General features: G+C 50.8%; 1 protein-coding gene across 1 annotated transcript; it reads right to left on the bottom strand.

The window, feature by feature from the left end:
- Positions 1-11,625: 11,625 nt before the first annotated feature.
- HELT (helt bHLH transcription factor) lies at positions 11,626-15,857 on the bottom strand. Its single transcript, XM_068404152.1, is given in 6 exon segments — positions 11,626-11,914; positions 11,916-12,199; positions 12,308-12,404; positions 12,549-12,653; positions 15,012-15,119; positions 15,639-15,857. Coding segments are annotated over 6 exon segments (1,026 nt in total). The 3' UTR covers positions 11,626-11,701.
- Positions 15,858-17,241: the final 1,384 nt, after the last annotated feature.

Here is a 17,241-nt window from a genome sequence, read left to right on the forward strand (position 1 = left end):
CTAGGTCATTTGCACATACATAAATAAATAAATTAACAATGAATAAATAATTTAATCCCACCACACAATGCCACCTTGCAGATCTGATCCTTTGCTCCCAGTGAATTTGTCCATTCCTAATTCTTTTTGATAAAGTCCTCAGATACTTGCTGACTGTCAGTCTAATTTTCTTATTGTTTTCGCTTGATTAGTTCTGTATGACCTAAGGTCGCCCTTAAAATCCACATCTCTCGTGAAGACTCCAAAAGGCCTTCTTTTTTTCAAAGGGATGGAAAGTGCCTGCCATTTCTCCGGACAAAAGCCTGGAAGGTTTTCAGTTATTAGCCTCCTGAAGCAGCCCTTTCGCTCACCCATGCGCAAAAAAAACTCATTAGGGGGCACCTTTCTTTCTGGCTTTTTATCTGACACATGTAGGGTATTACGTGTTTCAAGATTTGCAGGTCTGGGATGAATTTGGACAGCCTCCCTTTTAACCCTGCCGGCCTGCGTTATGCACCACCGCAGACATTTCGCCGTAGCTCCATGCCCTGAACCACCTGGAGATTGCTTCATCTTTTTAAAAGCTGCTTTATGCTCCAGTTCGTGGTGAACAGAAGACACTTCAGTGGGCGCTGCACTTTGAAGCCACGCTCCCTACGGGTTGTGGGTGAAAGGCAGGCAAGGCTGCCAGCTGCCGGACAGGCTCCCCATTTTGCACTTTGTGATTAAATATGAAATTAAAGTTTGTGTCTTGGTCATGCAACCATTATTACCATCAGAAGGATTTGCAAGACAAGCCGTACAGCCCTGAGAGCCCTGCCATGGCCAGGCTGCATTATGCCCTGGCCTGCTTGTTCTTTTCCGGGCAGCAAGGTAAACACGTACAGGCTGAGTTGCCTTCCTGAGCTGCACCAGGTGGGCTAGAGAGACTCCCGAAAGACGTGTCCTCAAATGCATTATATCTGGGCATTTGTCCCTTCAGAGGGAATATGCGAAGTTACCAGCTCCTGCATTCACTCAGGCTGGCAGAGGATATAAGTCAGGGCAGCATCCAATCTGCTGTGGTTAAACAGTGCTGTCCAGCACTGCCATACCTGTGGTTACCTTTTAAGAAGAAAAACAGCCTGAAACTGTACTGGCAGGTATTACAGTAATGAATGTTTCTTGCTTACCTAGGCTCTGGTATGTTTGTTAGGGAGAGGCATCATGTGATTGCAAAAAGAGAGAGGAGCAAACTGATTGTGTTTTCTCTTTCAGAACAAGGCTGCATACTCTCTTTGATGAGAGACCTCAGTTCAGGCTGGGATCTGAGCCTAAAGAGAAGAAAGATGCACAGAAACAGAAGGAAAATAAGCAGGTCCAAAAAGCGTAGGTGGAAGATATCCTAGGCAGGTACAGAAAACATGTGTCATGCTCCTGCAATACTACTTTTTTTTTTGTCCTGAAGAGCAGCTTGTCTTCCACTGGGGTAGAACTGACTGTCATCCCTCTGGGTTAAAATTTGGTAGGAAAGCTCAGAGCTGCATCTGAGGTCCTGCTGCCAAACATGCAGATGACAGTTTTGTGGCCACTAATCTTGATCCTGGCTGTTTTCAGGGATGTTGTCCTTGTTAGTTTGGAGGAACGCACCATTATGACCACTATTTTTTTTCCCCTCATTTGCCAGTCCTCTGAAATCCCGGTGATACTGACACTTTACCTCCATCTGGTTTTCACCAGCTCCCCTGAACTCTGAGTGAAACAGCCCTCAGTAAAGTAAAGCAAGCCAAGTGCATAAGGCTGAGTTTATGTGCAAATCCTTGCAGGGCCAGCACTGCGAACTGCGTTGCCCTTTCTGCTGGAATAAATTCTGAGCAATGATTATCTAGAATCTATATAATAATATGTAAAATAATGTATAAAATAATGCAGAAGCTATGTGAGCTACTCCATAGTACAAATAGTTACATTATGGTCTGAAGTACAGCAGAAACAAGAAGAAATGAGAAACGAGATGGGAATTTCAGACTGCAACCTGTCAGTAATGTGGAGTTTAATCTTGACTTGTAGTCCTTTGTCAGTAGGGACCTGCTCCCTGTTTCTAATCTGCTGACTGAGTAGCTGCCAAAATTCATTCCACTCTTTGTAACTTGGGTAATCTTTCCTCCTGGAAAATTTCAGGACTACAGTGCATTCTGGAGCACATCGTTGGGACCACATAGAAGTCATGGTATTGTGATACATCAAATCTGTAGAGACAGCTGAAGGCACCAGCAGACAAATCACAAGGAGAAATTGTATCAGCATGATAACAGGCAAAGTCCTGTTTATAACTTTTTGCATCAACAGGCTTTCCCCCCAAAGCTATTAAAAGCTTACTGAATAAACACTACCCAGCAATAGAAAAGGAGTTTGAAGATTTAGATGAAATAACTCCTGGCATCTCGCTCAGGAGACCATGTACCTTCTGTTGAAGAGGTAAGGCATCTGACCTTGGAAATGCTGGTAAAAATAAACTAGAACAGTGGTGGGTGGTGATGTCCCTGGAGTTTCACTCCTTATCCCTCATTCAGAGGATTTTCTATCTGAGCAAGCATCATTTTAGCAGTTTGATGTCTGTTGGCATAAAACTATGATCCTTAGAAAAATTTCTGAAGACGCCAATGACTTTGCTGGGAGTTTGCTGGTTAAGTACACAGTATTTGGCTAATAATTAGAATAACTTCATATTTTCCTTCAAAATAGTTACTATCTATTGTTACTGCTCATTTTAGTGCCACTACATTTCGTATTTTGGTACATTGATGGAAGTTTTGACATCTAGTCTGAAATTACATGTGAACTCTGCAATCTTGAGAGCCTTAATTATAGAGACAACACATTGGATTTTTCGGAGTCTGTGAGACATTTGGCTACTCCTTGAGCTCTGTATGTTTTCCTGATGCCAAGCATTGTCCACCCCAAAAAGGAGCTAATGACTTAAGGTTATGACAAAGCTCCGCTGTGATTCTGACATCCAGTGGTCAGAGTGTGGGGAAACGTAATTTCTTTTAGTAGAAAAAAAAACTGTGATTGCAAAACTGTGTTCTAACATGGTGCTCTGTTCCAAAAATGTAATGAAACTGGATGAGTAGGGGGTTCAGTGAAATAGCACGTGGCTAAGGATAAGCTTTCTTTTTAAAATGCATGAAGCACACACTTCAGCAACAAAACTGGCTGATGATGAATCCTAAAAAAAAAAAAATTAAAAACTTATTTTTCTAAAAGAGGGATTAAACATTGTCTATCCTATAATGTATTTATTTGTGATGAAATGCCAGTTCCTAAGTGCATTCATGAGGACACAGCATTATTCTGTTCACACATGTTAGCAGCCAGAGCTGGTAAAATTTCAGTGACTGTAATGCAAAGGAGAGGAGAAGAGAATTAATTTCCATTGAAATCAACAGCAAAATTCTCCCCTAGTGTGCATTGCTTAAGAATATAGATTTTCTGATTTTATATGTAGATGTTTTATACATGAGGTTTCTGAAGCCCTTTGCTTCATGTTGGCGAAGGTGGCAGGGGAATAACGTGGCTCCTATACTCAGGCATCTCAGAGCTAAACTAGGGCTGCAGAGGGGCACAAGCTTCTGAGCTTGACATTTTGACAACCAGACTATGAAGAAAGGTACACTGGCTTTCAGTGGATGGCTAATGGCTTTGTCTGGCTTGCTGGAGGGAAACAGTAAAAATCCATTCTTCCCCATGTGAAATTCTTCCCACCTGGTCTAGCAATACATGCAACCAGTACATTAAATATATCTGGCAACTGGGATAACCAGCCATTGGGACCCTTAAACACTCATCACCTGTATCAGTTCAGTGGCTGGACTTGCTACACCTTCAATCTGCGTAACAGACACACAAAAATGTCGGATTTTTTTTTTTAATGGGAAACAGGTCTTGCAGATGAGATGGAGGAATAAGTTTTTATTTGGCTGAGTCATTGGAGGCTGAACTTCTCTTAATTAAATGTGATATTTTAGCATGGAGATGTATAGCCCCTCTGAAATATCTGAGCAACTAAATTAGGCTACTTGCCAGGCAGCAGTGAGGGTGGGATTCAGCTGCCCTGATTTTTCCCTTACTTCTGTACCTGAATCTGACCTATTGATCCCGCATTCCCTCCTGATTCAAAGGAGGAAAGATATATATTCTGAGGAAAGTCAGATCATTTTTAAGGGAGAAACTAAAATCAGTCTGATAAATTGTCCTCTGGAGATACCTGTAAGGATTGCTTAGAATTGTTAATTTATTCTTAGACCTCTACCTTTTAGACATCTAACATTTAATTTCAAGTCAGATGCTTATAAATTTCTGTATGTCCTTCTATCATCAGACCACTGAAAAGCTTTTTCCTTTATGGTATGATGTTGCTTTATGACAAAATAATTTTTCCAGGTACATGAATGAAAAAATCCCATTGGTGCCATCCCATCCTTACATTTCAGTCTGGTAAGGAGGGAAGCTTGCCAGTATCCTGTCCGTGTGTTTGTGGACCTACAGGCTCCAAAGCACACTATGTCCTCACCTTATGCCCTGGCAGCTGTGATGAGATGCTGAAAGGGGGGTTGTGCCCTACCAAATGGTTGTGTTTTCCTGAAATAACTTATCACCTTGATTTTTTTCTGTTTGCAGTTACAGTGCCTGGAAGACTCTTTGAAGGGCCTTTAGGAAGCTGGATGCTGGCAGCAGGGGTTACCTCTCTGTTCCAGAACTCCAGTCCCCAAATCCCCAAAACTTCCTGCTAGAAGAGGATGAGGTTTACCATTCTCTCTCTATATATTTGATCACAATCTGAAAAGGCAAATTGATTACAAATCGTTTTTGGAAGAAGCTCATAAAAAAGCTAGCCAAATATAGCCAAAAAAACCCCTTTGCAAACCTGCTATAAATTAACATAGAATATTCCCATGACTACAAGAACAGCATTTATGTTCTCTCTGTTGCCTGTCCTTCTAGCTATGTCATATACTTCTCGTAGGGATGCATATCTTTTATCTACTTGTCACTTGTCATATTCAATACTGTAAGTTGCTTTGTGAAGGGGTGGTAGAAGCTCCTTTTGAAAGCATAAAGCAAAGCTTAATGTAACACAGTTGCTAACTGCCTGTAACATACAACAGACTAAGAAAATTAATGCTACTAAGATAAATTTTCTGAAAAGGAGACAATGGTGCAGGATGGAGAGTTGCAAATAGCTTTTGAGAAGATGAAATATTCAGTGAAGAACAGCATGCCATTTTGTTGGTTGGAACCTCCTCATCATGGAAAGGAGATCCTGTGGCCTCACAGAGTTGGATTCACTCCTGCATATGCAGACAGATGGAGGCTGACCTTTCATTTAAGGGTAGATTATTGTGCCTAGATGTGTTTTCTTTTTTTTTCTTGCAGGAATATTTTATGCACTGAGTACCAGAGGCAGTAGGACCTATTCTGTAGCTGTTCTGTGTGTGACTTCATTTTCATGATCAGAGTAATTGTGTGCTTAGGACCAGGTTAGCTATTTACTTTCCATGCATCTTTATAAACATTTGGCTGCATGGCTGAATTAATAAAAGAAGCATGAGGAGCCACTGAAGTATGCATTACTTACTTACCTCTTTCATAAGCTCTCTGCTGATGCAACCCCATCATGTCTCCTCCTCATGGAAGCACCTGTAGCTTCAGGGGTCTCCAGGAAGCTTTGCCCACCTGCACTAGCTAAGGATTTGGTCCACAACATATGCATGTAGGTAACAGGCATGTAGGAGGAGTCTCTTGTTTGCTTTAACATACTGGCTTTCCTGCAGATGGTGATCTTTTACTGGTTTTCATAGATCTTTGCTGTCTAACAGGTTTTGGCTTGATGCGGCAAAGGATGTACTCCCGCTCTTGCTCTTTTTCCAATGACATTCTCCCCTTCTCCAGGCATGAGAGAGAAATTACAATACTTTCAGTAATAAAACACCAAGACATGTTTTTTCTCATTTCTTAAAGACAGGAGAAGGTACTGTATGAAAAAAGTTTGTGGCATAGAAAAATTATTATTACATCCGATGATAAAAAGGGGGTTTATAGTGGAATATGCAAGACTCAGGTTATCTTGATTCCCTTAGAACATTCCAGTATATAGGTGTGTTATATGTAATATATATTGTCTCAGGTTTTCTGAGGGTCTTGAAATTCGGTAATCTGTGCTTGGGAATATCATAGATCTCTGTTACATTTTTCTCCTTTTGAAACTGAAACTAAGTGGCATTTGTTCTATAGGTTTTGTTGTTATTGTTCCTTCTACAGATCCCCGTCCTGAAAACGCAGCAGTCAATTTGATAGTAAGGGGTAAATTATTTCTGTCCTACAAAACTCTGCACCCTAAATTTTACTCACAGTGATAGTGGTGTCACCTGTTGTAGTGAGTAAGATTGTCCAGGTGTATCAAATACCTGTCTGTATCAAACCATGAGGTTTCCCTAGGATAAATTAAAGGATGTTTTCATTTTGAGAAAAAAGAAAAAAAGACCAATCCTATATCTTAGTCATGAAAGACTGACTTTTAAAGGCTAATCTCTGTGAATTCATCCCCTGGAATGGCACTAATGTAGCATGCATGGGAAGTTATGAGGATCTAACAAAGCCACGTTTTAGCAAAGAACAACCAAGCTAAACTAGGAAATACTGAGAAAAACTAAACTGAATCCAGCTGTACCACGGAAGAGGGCCTGTATGGGCTTCCTATGTATGTAGTATGTAGTAGTATACACATAGTACACGAAGCACATGGTACACAGGGCACATACACCTCCAGAGGAGAATGGAGGTGCGAAAGCCATAGTCCCCACTCCTCCCCAGTGTGGAGAAAGCACTGAAACCCTGTCACAGCTTTGTGCTTGCAACTCTAAATTGGATATCTCCTTCAACTTGATATCCTGAGATCAAACCCTCTCTGGATGGACTGCCATCTTATCTCTCCTTGCAAAGGACTAGCCAGGGCACAGTGTTTCCTTCAAAGACAACAGAAGTTGCTTCATAGGGGCAGAGTGGTTATGAGCAGGTGCTCCCAAAGAGGGACACCCAGTTTTTAGTCTCAAAGACTTCAACCCTGAGACGCCAGCTTCCTAGAAGGATGTCTCAGCCTCAGGCTAGGAACTAAGGGCTAGGAGAGGGAGGCACAGGCTATTGAATCAGAGTGAAGGCACTTTCTGCCATAATCCTGGTCTCAAGGGTTTCAGTTGAACTGCACCCTACTCTAAATGCCTGCACCGTTCATGGGACTGAAAGCGTAATTTTGGTGCAGGGATTCACAAGAGGTAGAGATGAGCTCAGAGCTGAGGAGCTGCCTGGTTTCCACAAAGCTAGCAGGAGACTGAGATAGTCTCTAAATAAAGGACCACAAAGTGAGCTGGTGTAAATCCTTCTACATGCTCTAGGTTAAGCCCTCAGCAGGGGTAAAACTACCTTCATGGTGTTCACCAAAAGCACAACTGAGTCATAGACCCTGTCATGAATTCCCTGTTGCCTTGCAGGACTCCCTTGTTCAAAGAGCCTTCATTTTTTAATTACACAATCATTACATAGACTAGGACTGCACTTTGAGGTGTTGTATTCTTATAGTAATTAAAAATCAAATTGCCTTTAAACTTTTCAGAGCATATGTGCAAAAGTTTAGATTTCTTGTTAGCAAAAGCATTTTTTTTCAGCCTAATTAACTGTATTACTGCTGGTGAAACATAATGCACATTCCAACTGCTGTAGCTTGAAGATGAATGTTAAACAATGTTTCCTAAGTTGAACTGGACTTAATAGTCTGAGTTTGAATCTTCCAAACCACTCCTCTTTCCTCACATTTGATGTTTCATCCATTTGTTCTTGGTGTTGCTCTCTCTCACCTTTTAAAATGAGTTTTGCTTGTTTTAACATGCCACTCCATATGCAGTATGGTCTGTGGGTAGGTATCAAAGCTTTAACCTCATATACATATTAAAATGCCTTTCTTATATATCTTGCCATGATTATGCGTTCTCTTCAAGAGAATCCAGTGTTCTTTTCCTAAAGCAGCCTTTATGCAATCTGCAGTCAAGTTTGCTAGCAATAAACATGATGATGTGAGAGGGCATGGACTTGTCCAAGGCAGGAGGCAAATCTGTGAGATTAGATGCTGCATCTCAGCAAATATGAAACTGTTGGCTGGAGGGTTTCTTTCCAAAAGACTGCCTTTGCGAAGGGGTTACATAGTTCTCATTGTACCCTGGCACCTGAGACCCTCTGCTCTCCTAAGCACTCCTGGTATGACCCTGGTCAAATCACGCAGGCCACCCTGGGGTACCTTTGAGCCTGAGGAACAGCAGCAGCATCCCACGGAGCAGTGGGACAGCAAGACTTACAAACTGGCAGGATCTTTGGTACCATGGGAAAGGGACCATATCCGTACCACTTGGAAGCCAGCTATCACGTGCATCACTACTGGAACAGATCTGTGATTAAGAGCTTCCAGCAGTGCTGTTCCTCCTCCTTCCCTCAGCTGCTTCTTCCCAACCCACGGCTCAGCCCCTATAGATGTGCTGATGCAACTGTTTGCGGTCCAATGCTGTGAGCAGGGTCACTGACCCAAAGTAAAATAAGAATACTCTTTTCTCATTAGTTGGTGACCTGATTGATAAGTTTTCCCCAAAACGACTGTGTTGGCATGAATTCGGGGACTGTGCTCTGTGGCATGGGCTGTTTGCAAGGCTGGAAACTCCACAGTGTGGCACGGCCACCAAAGCCCCCAGATCTTTGAATGATGCCTTCAGACTAGTGCAAAACCATGGCAAGAAGGAAGAATTCTGATCTGTATTATATATGCTCAAAGTTCATAAACATTTTTTACTTATTTAAATAGTGAGAGTGGTACAGTAACACTTCCTTCCAGGCTTCGCTGTTGCCTGTTTAAAACGTAAATTTTTAAGGTGGAGAGTTTGTGCACAGGCTACTTATGTCTCTTTGATCTAATTGCTGATGTTTTGCTTCCATGACAGTGCAAATAAATCCTTATGATAAATTAAGGAGTTGGAGATGTTTTCCATAACGCAATATTACAAAGGTTGACATAAGCTCTTCCACTGTCAGAGTAAATGACAACAGGCAGTATCAGATAGAGAACTGTGAACTCCCGTTTTGCTGTCCTTTGATCCCAAAATGATTCTTTGCCTTCAACATAAAGAAATTACTGAGATGTGACTATGCTGTACAACTGTTTTCTGGGGTGAGAAGAATTGCGGTATATGTGGCACTAGGAAAGTGTGAAGAAAAGAGAGGAGTTCAGATAACAGGGAGAAGAAGAGGCGGCAAAGAGGATGTGAAAGGGGTGGGGAAGGAAGGCAAAGCAAAATGACACAACAGAGATTTGAAGGTCTAAGAAGGAGAAAGGTGCTAGCTGAAGGAAAGGAATAGGAAATGATAGAGCAAGTCATTCATCATTAGGATTTTTAGCCAAGCAGGTGTGTAACAGAGAAGCTAGTATTTTGGGGGCTTTGGGAGTTAAAGTAGCTTATTTTCAGGAACAAACCCCCTCTATTCATTCCTGTGCTAGCTGCTGCCAGACACCAGTAAATGGCACTGCCATGTCAGAAGATGAGCATCGCCAGTCCAAATGGGCAACCTCCCTGGGACTAGGTACGGCCTTTAAATGGCCCAGCACCGGTGACATCCAGCTCCTACCTGCTCCCACCAGAGCTGGTGGGCAATGCTCATGGCAGAGCTAAAATAAGTCCAGAAAAAAAAAAAAAAAGCAAGTGCTAAAAATCTCTGCCCTCCAGACACAGAAATGTAAAATAAAATAAAAACGAATGATCTGGACCTCTGTCAAAACACAGGGGATGCCTGTCCCAGGGGAGCTCCATGCCCTGCTGCCCATGAGGATCACAAGCTGCTGGGAAGGCAGCTCAGCTCGCATCCCTGGTACCACGGGCTTTAGTGGACACCAAGATAATTTTGGGGGCAAAAGCCAGGGTCTGGGGGGCCAGGAGGCGAGCTCAGAGCCCTGCATGGGCACAGGGGGGAGACTTTTATCCTAAAGTCATTGTAAAGCCAAAGCAGGGTTTATCCTCCACAGCTAAATGAAAACAAAAAGGAAAAAGAAAAAAAAAATCCAGAATAGCAACGTTGGAGATACAAAGACTGTCATGGACCAGTGCGAGTTTGCAAAATTATATGTAAATGACCCCAGTTTTGACCATGGTGGCCCTCTGCTAATCCCAGAGAGAAAATCTACTTAGCAAAGGACAGTTTTGTTTAATTTGGTTAACAGGGACCAAAATGCTGAATATATTAATAATTTATTTCCAGGGAAACGCAGTATCTTTAATGCTTCAGTGCCAAAAGGGGTTCACAAGAGCTTAATGCTCATAGAATAAAACTCGTGTAGAATTTGCTCCGTATTCTGCACCCGGCGCTGGTGAAAATGAGTGTAGGACATGTGTTTCCATAATAGGCACCAGCCATCCTGCTGCTGCTGCTCAATGCATTTGGCTGATTCCATATTGCTCTGTGTACACTGAGCAAGAGAAGGGTTCTCCCTGGATTTACCTAAAGGTGTCCCGAGGAAATGCGGGGTTTTTTCCCCCCTCTCCGGCTGACTCAGTGCGTTATCCTGCCGTCTGACCTCTTCCCCACTAATCTGAAATAGCAGCTTTTCCTGTATTTGCAGGTTAAATGGAAGATACACATTCTGCTTTTTACTCATTGTGATTAAGATCTTTTTGTCTGTCTCCGAATAAAGGGTCGGGTTGGTTTACAAATTGCAGGTCATCTCATTCCGTGACCTGGGCAAACAACCCGGGTCACATCTCCTGAAAGCCTCCCCACCCAACTGGAATAAGTTAATTTACCCCTCGGCGGCTCCGGCCCCGCCGGGCTTAACCGTGGCTGGGGTCCCCCTGCCCTCCTGCCAGAGGTGCGGGGACACCCGGGGACGCTTGGTCCAGGTGGCACCGAAGTTGCCCCGTTAGGCACGGCAGGAGGGAGCCGTGCCACGGCCCCGCGCCGGCAGCGGGCTTCGAAGCTGTCAGAGCTCTCCAAAGCTTTTATTCGGTTTATTCCCGGCGCCCTGCAGCTCCGCAGCGGCCGCCTCCCCTCTCCGCCCTGTCCTGCGCCTTCCCCCTTCTTCCTCCTCCTCTGAACAAGCTGCGCCGCAGAGAAAATCGCCGGCAAAACCCGCGGGAGTTCCCGGTGCCTGTGGGACCCGTGTCCCTGGGGGCATCCCCCCACGGGCAGCACCCACCCGGCGGGGCATCCCCGGCATCCGTCCCTCTGGCCCCCGGTGACGGCCACGGAGCAGAGGCCGGGCGGCACCGAGCCCCGCCGCGCCGCGCCCTGCCCGCCCGCAGTGCCGAGCCACGGCCGGGGAGCGCAGCAGCCGGCCCGGCCCTCGCCGATCGCGTTTCGCTCGTGTTTTTTTTTCCCTGGGTGGGGTAGGGGGAGACCACCGCCTCCCTCCCGAAAACAAGAAGGGGCGGCGGGTACAAACATTTATTCCAAGGCATCGCTCGTACAGGCACCGCAGCCGCAGGTGGGAAGAAGAGCGGGCGGGGGCACATCCAGGCCCCCGGGGCGGGCGGCCCGGGGCTCCCCGCCCTCCGCGACCCCCGGGCATCTCCCTGCCCCCGGCAGCCTCCCCGTGCGCCCGGGCGTAACTCGCAGTGTCCGCGGTCATAAATAGGATTTTTCAGCCGAGGGCGAGTCTCTATAGCATGGAGGGGTGCTGGCCCGGGGGCAGCCCGAAGGCGTTGGGGTGGGAATGGCCGAGGAGGTTGAGGTAGTGGCGGTCCAGCCCCTGCACGGAGGAGAGGAAGGTGCTGCGCTGCTGGCCGGGGCTGGCGAGGGTCACGGCGGCGTTGGGGAGGTGGTAGGGCAGGGAGGGGCTGCGGGCGGCGCCGTGCCAGGGGAAGGGCCCCCCCCGACGGCGGCTGGAGCACGGCCTCGCCGGGGCTGTGGCCGTGCCCGGGGCACTCGGGCCCGGGGTGCAGCTGGTAGGAAAAGTCCGGCTCCGGGAGGGAGCCCAGGGAGGTGAAGAGGGGCTCGGTGACGAAGCGCGCTTTGGACTGGAGGAAGGCCAGGATGCGGGCGTATTTGGTGTCTTTGGTCTCCATCCGCTCCACCGTAGTCAGGTAGTGGACCAGGTTCTTCATGCACTCGTGGTAGCCGTAGTGGAAGTAGTTGGCGAACTCGGAGAGCAGTTCTGCTGGAAAGGAAGAGGCAGCGGAGCTGAGCTCCTCAGGGCCGGCCTTGGGGGGGGGCGGGGAGGGCCGGGGCCAGGTGTCCCGGCGGGGGGCCCCGCCCGCCCACCTACCCTTCTCCCGGCCGCGGGGGAAGTCCGCCGAGTGCAGGGCCCGCAGGTACTGCACTGTCATCTCCAGGATCTCCGCTTTCTCCAGCTTCCCCGAGCTCTGCAACGGGCGGGGGAAAGGGGCATCACCTCTACCCTGCGGCTGAGCTGCGCTCCGCCGGGCCGCCCTCCCAGGTCCCCCCCGCACCGAGGGGGTCGGTCCGCACCGGGCAGAGGGGCGCTGCCCGCACCCCCCCTCGCCTACCTGCTTGGCCAGAGCCATGGGCACTGTCTTCCCCAGCTCAGTGAGGCAGCGGTTGATGCGGTCCCTCCTCCGCTTCTCAATCACTTTGTGGGAAACCGGCGTCCTCTGCAAAACAGACGAGGCGCGTTAGTGGGGGGAAAGCAGTCGGATCCGGCCTCACCGAGTCATTCGCCCCCAGCCCCGACCCCTCCAGGGCAGCCGGTCCCGAGCCCGTTCCGAGCAGCGGCGCCGGGCGCGACGCGGCCCCCGAGGGATGCTCCGGCGGCCGGTCCTTTCCGCGCCACCCTGGGGCTCCCCGTCTGCGCGGGCGGCCCCGGCAGGGCAGGCTTGTTTTGGCGGGGGGGTGGTGGTTGATTTTTTAGGGGGGGCTTTTTGAAGGGAAAGGCGGTGAGGGGGCCTGGGCCACGTCCGCCGGGCGGCCCCGCAGAGCCGTGCGCGCAAGGCGGGCGACGACTCACCCTCCGCTCCTTGAGCTTGGAGGCCATGGTGGGCACTGCATCCCCTCTCTTTCCGGGCCCTTTATAAAGCCATCACTTCTTGGGGGGGACCCCGGGGGGCCTCCACGGGCCCGCTGATCCCATAGGATTAGGGGCGAGCGGTGCCGGGGGAATGTATGCATTAAAGATCAGGGTGGAAGGGGGCGAGAGAGGGATGAGGGTTTGTGGTGGTGGTTTTTTTTTTCCTTCTCTCTTCTGCTTTTCCCCCCTCCCCTCACGCAGCCGGGGCGGCCCAGCTGTGTCACCCCACGTGGACCTCGGGGACACACGTGATGGTCCCACAATAGCGGCGGGGACGGGGCCAAGGATGCGGCGAGCGAGGCGCAGGGCGCGGCTATCCGCGCCCTGCGCCTCGCTCGCCGCATCCTTGGCCCCGTCCCCGCCGCTTGCCTGCAAATCCCCAGCACACCCCCCCCTCCCCTCCCCGCACCCCTCCCCTTAGCTCCGGCGCTGACTGCATTTTAAAGCCTGTCCAGAGTCATTAAAGTAATTAAGTAAGCCCTTAATAGGCTGTTCCGCCCAGTTCAAGGGAGAACCCTTGGAGACGGAGTGGCCCCGTTTGTTCTCAGGCTTTTCTCACACGACTTGGTGACACGTCCATCTTTATAAGAGATGGCAGCGAGGCTTTTTTTTTTTTGTTTACACCGCTTTATGCGGCCGGGGACACCCCGGCAGGTGTGGGACCGGGGGGCTGGCACACGATATCCAAACCCCCCCCCCGCCCCATCACCCCCCTCTTTTTTCTTTCCGCCGGCCCGGGGAGGCTCTCGCCAGCCTTTGGCACACGACGCTCCTTTTTTTGTGTGGTGTGCGCGTCTGTGCGTTGTTGTCTTACCCCCCTTGCTCCCCCCTTCTTCTTTGGAGAGGCTCAATTTGTAGCCTATTATCCTATAGGAAAATGTCCCATTGAAAAGTATGAATAGTTTCATTGGGCCTAAATTTTAATAATGCGGGTCAAAGAAAAGAGGGGCAAATAAAGAGGGGATCGCAGCTGGTCCTAGAGTGCATTATTCGGTGTCACCTGCGAGCGGGGTCGCCGACAGACCCCCTATTCATTTGCCTAATTTTGGTCAATTTAACAAACTTCAGGAGAAATTATTGTGGCATTGTTAAGGAGGGTAAAGCTTTCTGATCGAATTAACAGCATGTTTTGATCCGGTAAATGTCATTAAAAAGAAAGAAACAATCGCATTTAAAGGGGGGCTCCGAGTTAAACGCGCCAAGTGGAGACGCCGGAGCGCAAAGCTCACAAAGGGAGCAAGTAACTGCCACAGGGGAACTTTTGTACGCTCACATTGCTGAGGTTTTTTACACAAAAAGGCATTATTTCATACTTGAATACGTTTAATCCAACAATTGTCTATTTTCTGCAAACATATTTTCACAGCATTGTTAGCTTTCCTCTCCGCGGCCCTCCGCCCGGCCAGCCGCGCTCCTCGCCTGGCGAGCGCACCGAGCCCCCGCCCCGCCCCGCACCGAGCCCCCGGCCCGCCACGCACCGGCCCCGCCGGGGCCGCCCCGCCGCGCCGGTGGGGCCGCCTGCCCCGCCGCCCGCCTCCCCCCCGACAGCGCGGCGGCGGGCGAGTCCCCCCCGGGCCCTCTCCACGGCCGGCGGTGCGCCTCCGGGGCCGGCACCGGGCCGCGGGGCCGCCCGCCAGCCTCGCCCCCCCCCGCGGCTCCGCCGCCGCCCCCGGCCCTGGCGCTGCCGCGGGGCGCCGCCACCCCCGGGGCGCAGGGAGGGAAAACCCTAGGGCGGCCGGGGAGGCGGCGGGGCCGCCCGGTGCCTGCTCCTCCAGCCGGGGCCACGCCGCCGAGCCCCGGGCAGTGCCGTGTGTGGAAAGAGCGTTTGTTCCGGCCGTGTCAGCTCGGGGAGGGGGCTTCTCAGAAACCTCCACGACCCCTCCCGTGACCCCCGTGTTTTTCCACCCGTTTCCCTTAGTGATTTAAACGGGGGAACCCTCCCCACCTCATCGTCCCCGCGGGTGCATGGCGAAGGGTACCGCCGCTCTCGCCCATTCCTCTCTCCAGCAGCGGCCGGGGGAAAGGCGCGGTGCCTGGCCCTGCCCCGCCGGCCCTACCCGGCCCGCAGCCGCCCCTGGCCGGCCGGCAGCGCGGAGGGGCTCGGCGGGAGGCGGCGGCGGCCCCGGGGCGCGTCTCCCGCGGCCGGCGGGCCGGGCCGGGCGGGGCCGGCTGCCCGCCCGAGCGCCCCTGCGTGCGGTGCTGTTGGCCGTATTATTCTTCCAGGAGCCTTGTAGGTTTCGGTATATTCATTCTCGTACAATGGGATTAAACACTAACCGTTATCATCCAAATTAACTAAACTCTGAATAGCAAATGCGGGGGCTTTTTATTTTTTTTCCTCTTTTGCTCCGCTGGCGGAGATGGAGTTGATCCTCTTACTGTCTGTGTTAACCGCCAGCTGCAGGCACCTGCGAGGCAACTTTTTACACGAGGGAAGTTGTTTATTTTCTCGCTGGCTGCTCCCTCGTTGCCTCCCCGGCGGGCCGGGCCGCCCAGCCGGAGCAAGCCGGGACAGCGGCGGGGGACGCGGGGCGGCTGCGGGGCTGGGCGGCCGCGGCAGCCTCGCCTGTACCGCCGCTTCGGCCTTCGAGGGCTTTCGGGGGGGCTGAAGCCAGAGGGGCACCACCCGACACTGCCACGGTCGGACTTCACCCTTGTAGGGAAGCCAGGCGAAGGCTTTTTGAAAAGTTTTTTTACTTTTTAAGTCCCCCGGAGCGCCTGACGGATCTCCGTGCGGGAAACGCGGGTACGGCTCTTCTTGGCAACCCAAAGCGGACACCCGCGACGCCATCTCCCACCCTCGGCTTCCTGCTCCGCCCAGGTTCCCCGCCGGCTGCATCCCTCTCCCCGGGTGAGGGGCTGCCCGGGGGCAGGGGCAGGCCGGGGCGCAGACCCCCCGCCCCGGTACGCGCGGAGCGAGGCTGAGCACGCCGCCGCCCCGGGGCCGCGGCGCGGGTGAGCCCGGGCCGCCCCTCGCCCTCTCCCCGCGGCTGGCCCGAGGGTCCCCGCCTGGTGGGGCTGCGGCCCGGGGGAGGGGCCCGGCCCGGCCCGGCCCCGCGGTGCGCTGCCGGTGCACGGCTGCGGCGGGAGCGGTGGCGGCAGCCGGGCGGTTCGTCGCCTGTCGGTAGCGTTTGGCCCGTGTCCTGCTGGCGCTGGCGCTGCCATCCTCTGCCCAGCCACGGGCTCTGCCGGGGGGGGGGGGGGGGGACGGTTCTTTGGGAGGTGTCAAGCTGCTTTGAAGTGGCATCTAGTTTTGCCTTTTTGTGAAAACAGATTGTCTTCCCACTTTTCTTCCCTCCTCTTTTCTTTTTTGACTCCTATATAACCTTCACCAAGTAGCTGAAACTGTGGATATTAGGCTTGCAAATCATTGGCGCTGTGTGCATGGAAGAAGCCAGCTAACGAGCCTCCCATGGAAAGTGTTGTCCATGCAACTGGTGGATCGAGTGCAGAATGTCAAGTGGCACAGCGTGGCCCGGGTTGCAGTTGGCCTACTGCCTGCTGGTGGGGTTTGGGGCTCTGAAGAATGGTGCTGGAGGTCCTGCTGCGTAACATGGAAAGGTTGTCACACTCCTTGCCTACCTCATGGCTGGTAGGGAATGGGAGAACGCAAACAGTGCAACAGTTCCTACTTGTAGGAGGAGGTACCTTTATTACTTCGCAATCCTGGATCTGCGAAGAAGTAGCGATCTGAACCATGAGAGAAGGCATTTCACTTAGTAGTTTAGCCCTCAGCTGCCCATATAGCAGTTCCTGACACTGTACTGGCTTGTGCTGTGAGTTTGTTTACTCTTGCACCCTCAGTGAAGCTAGGCTGGGCTAGCAAGGTTGGAATAGGAGTTTCCAGTCTTTTCATAGCTCCTAATGCTCTCTGCCTCCAGGTGGGGGGCTGCTTGGTCATCCTCTTGTTCCCCAGCTGCAGAGGTACCTCTTATCTCGATGCTGCTCTTGCTTCCAGCTGTAGTCCACCTCTGTGTCTTCCTCCTCTGTCCCAGTGGAAGGACCACGGTCCTCTATTTTGCTCACTTGCCACGAATGGTGGCTTCAGCAGGGGGGAGGTGATAACATGACAGGACTTGGGACTCCATCCCAAGGTGGTCCTTCACAGAAGAAGCCTCGCCTGTAGCCGTGACTCTCTGGTATTGTTGGGTTGATTACAGGGTGCTCTCCTCAGA

Source organism: Nyctibius grandis, chromosome 6 (genome assembly GCF_013368605.1).
Source record: "Nyctibius grandis isolate bNycGra1 chromosome 6, bNycGra1.pri, whole genome shotgun sequence".
Lineage (NCBI taxonomy): Eukaryota > Metazoa > Chordata > Aves > Nyctibiiformes > Nyctibiidae > Nyctibius > Nyctibius grandis.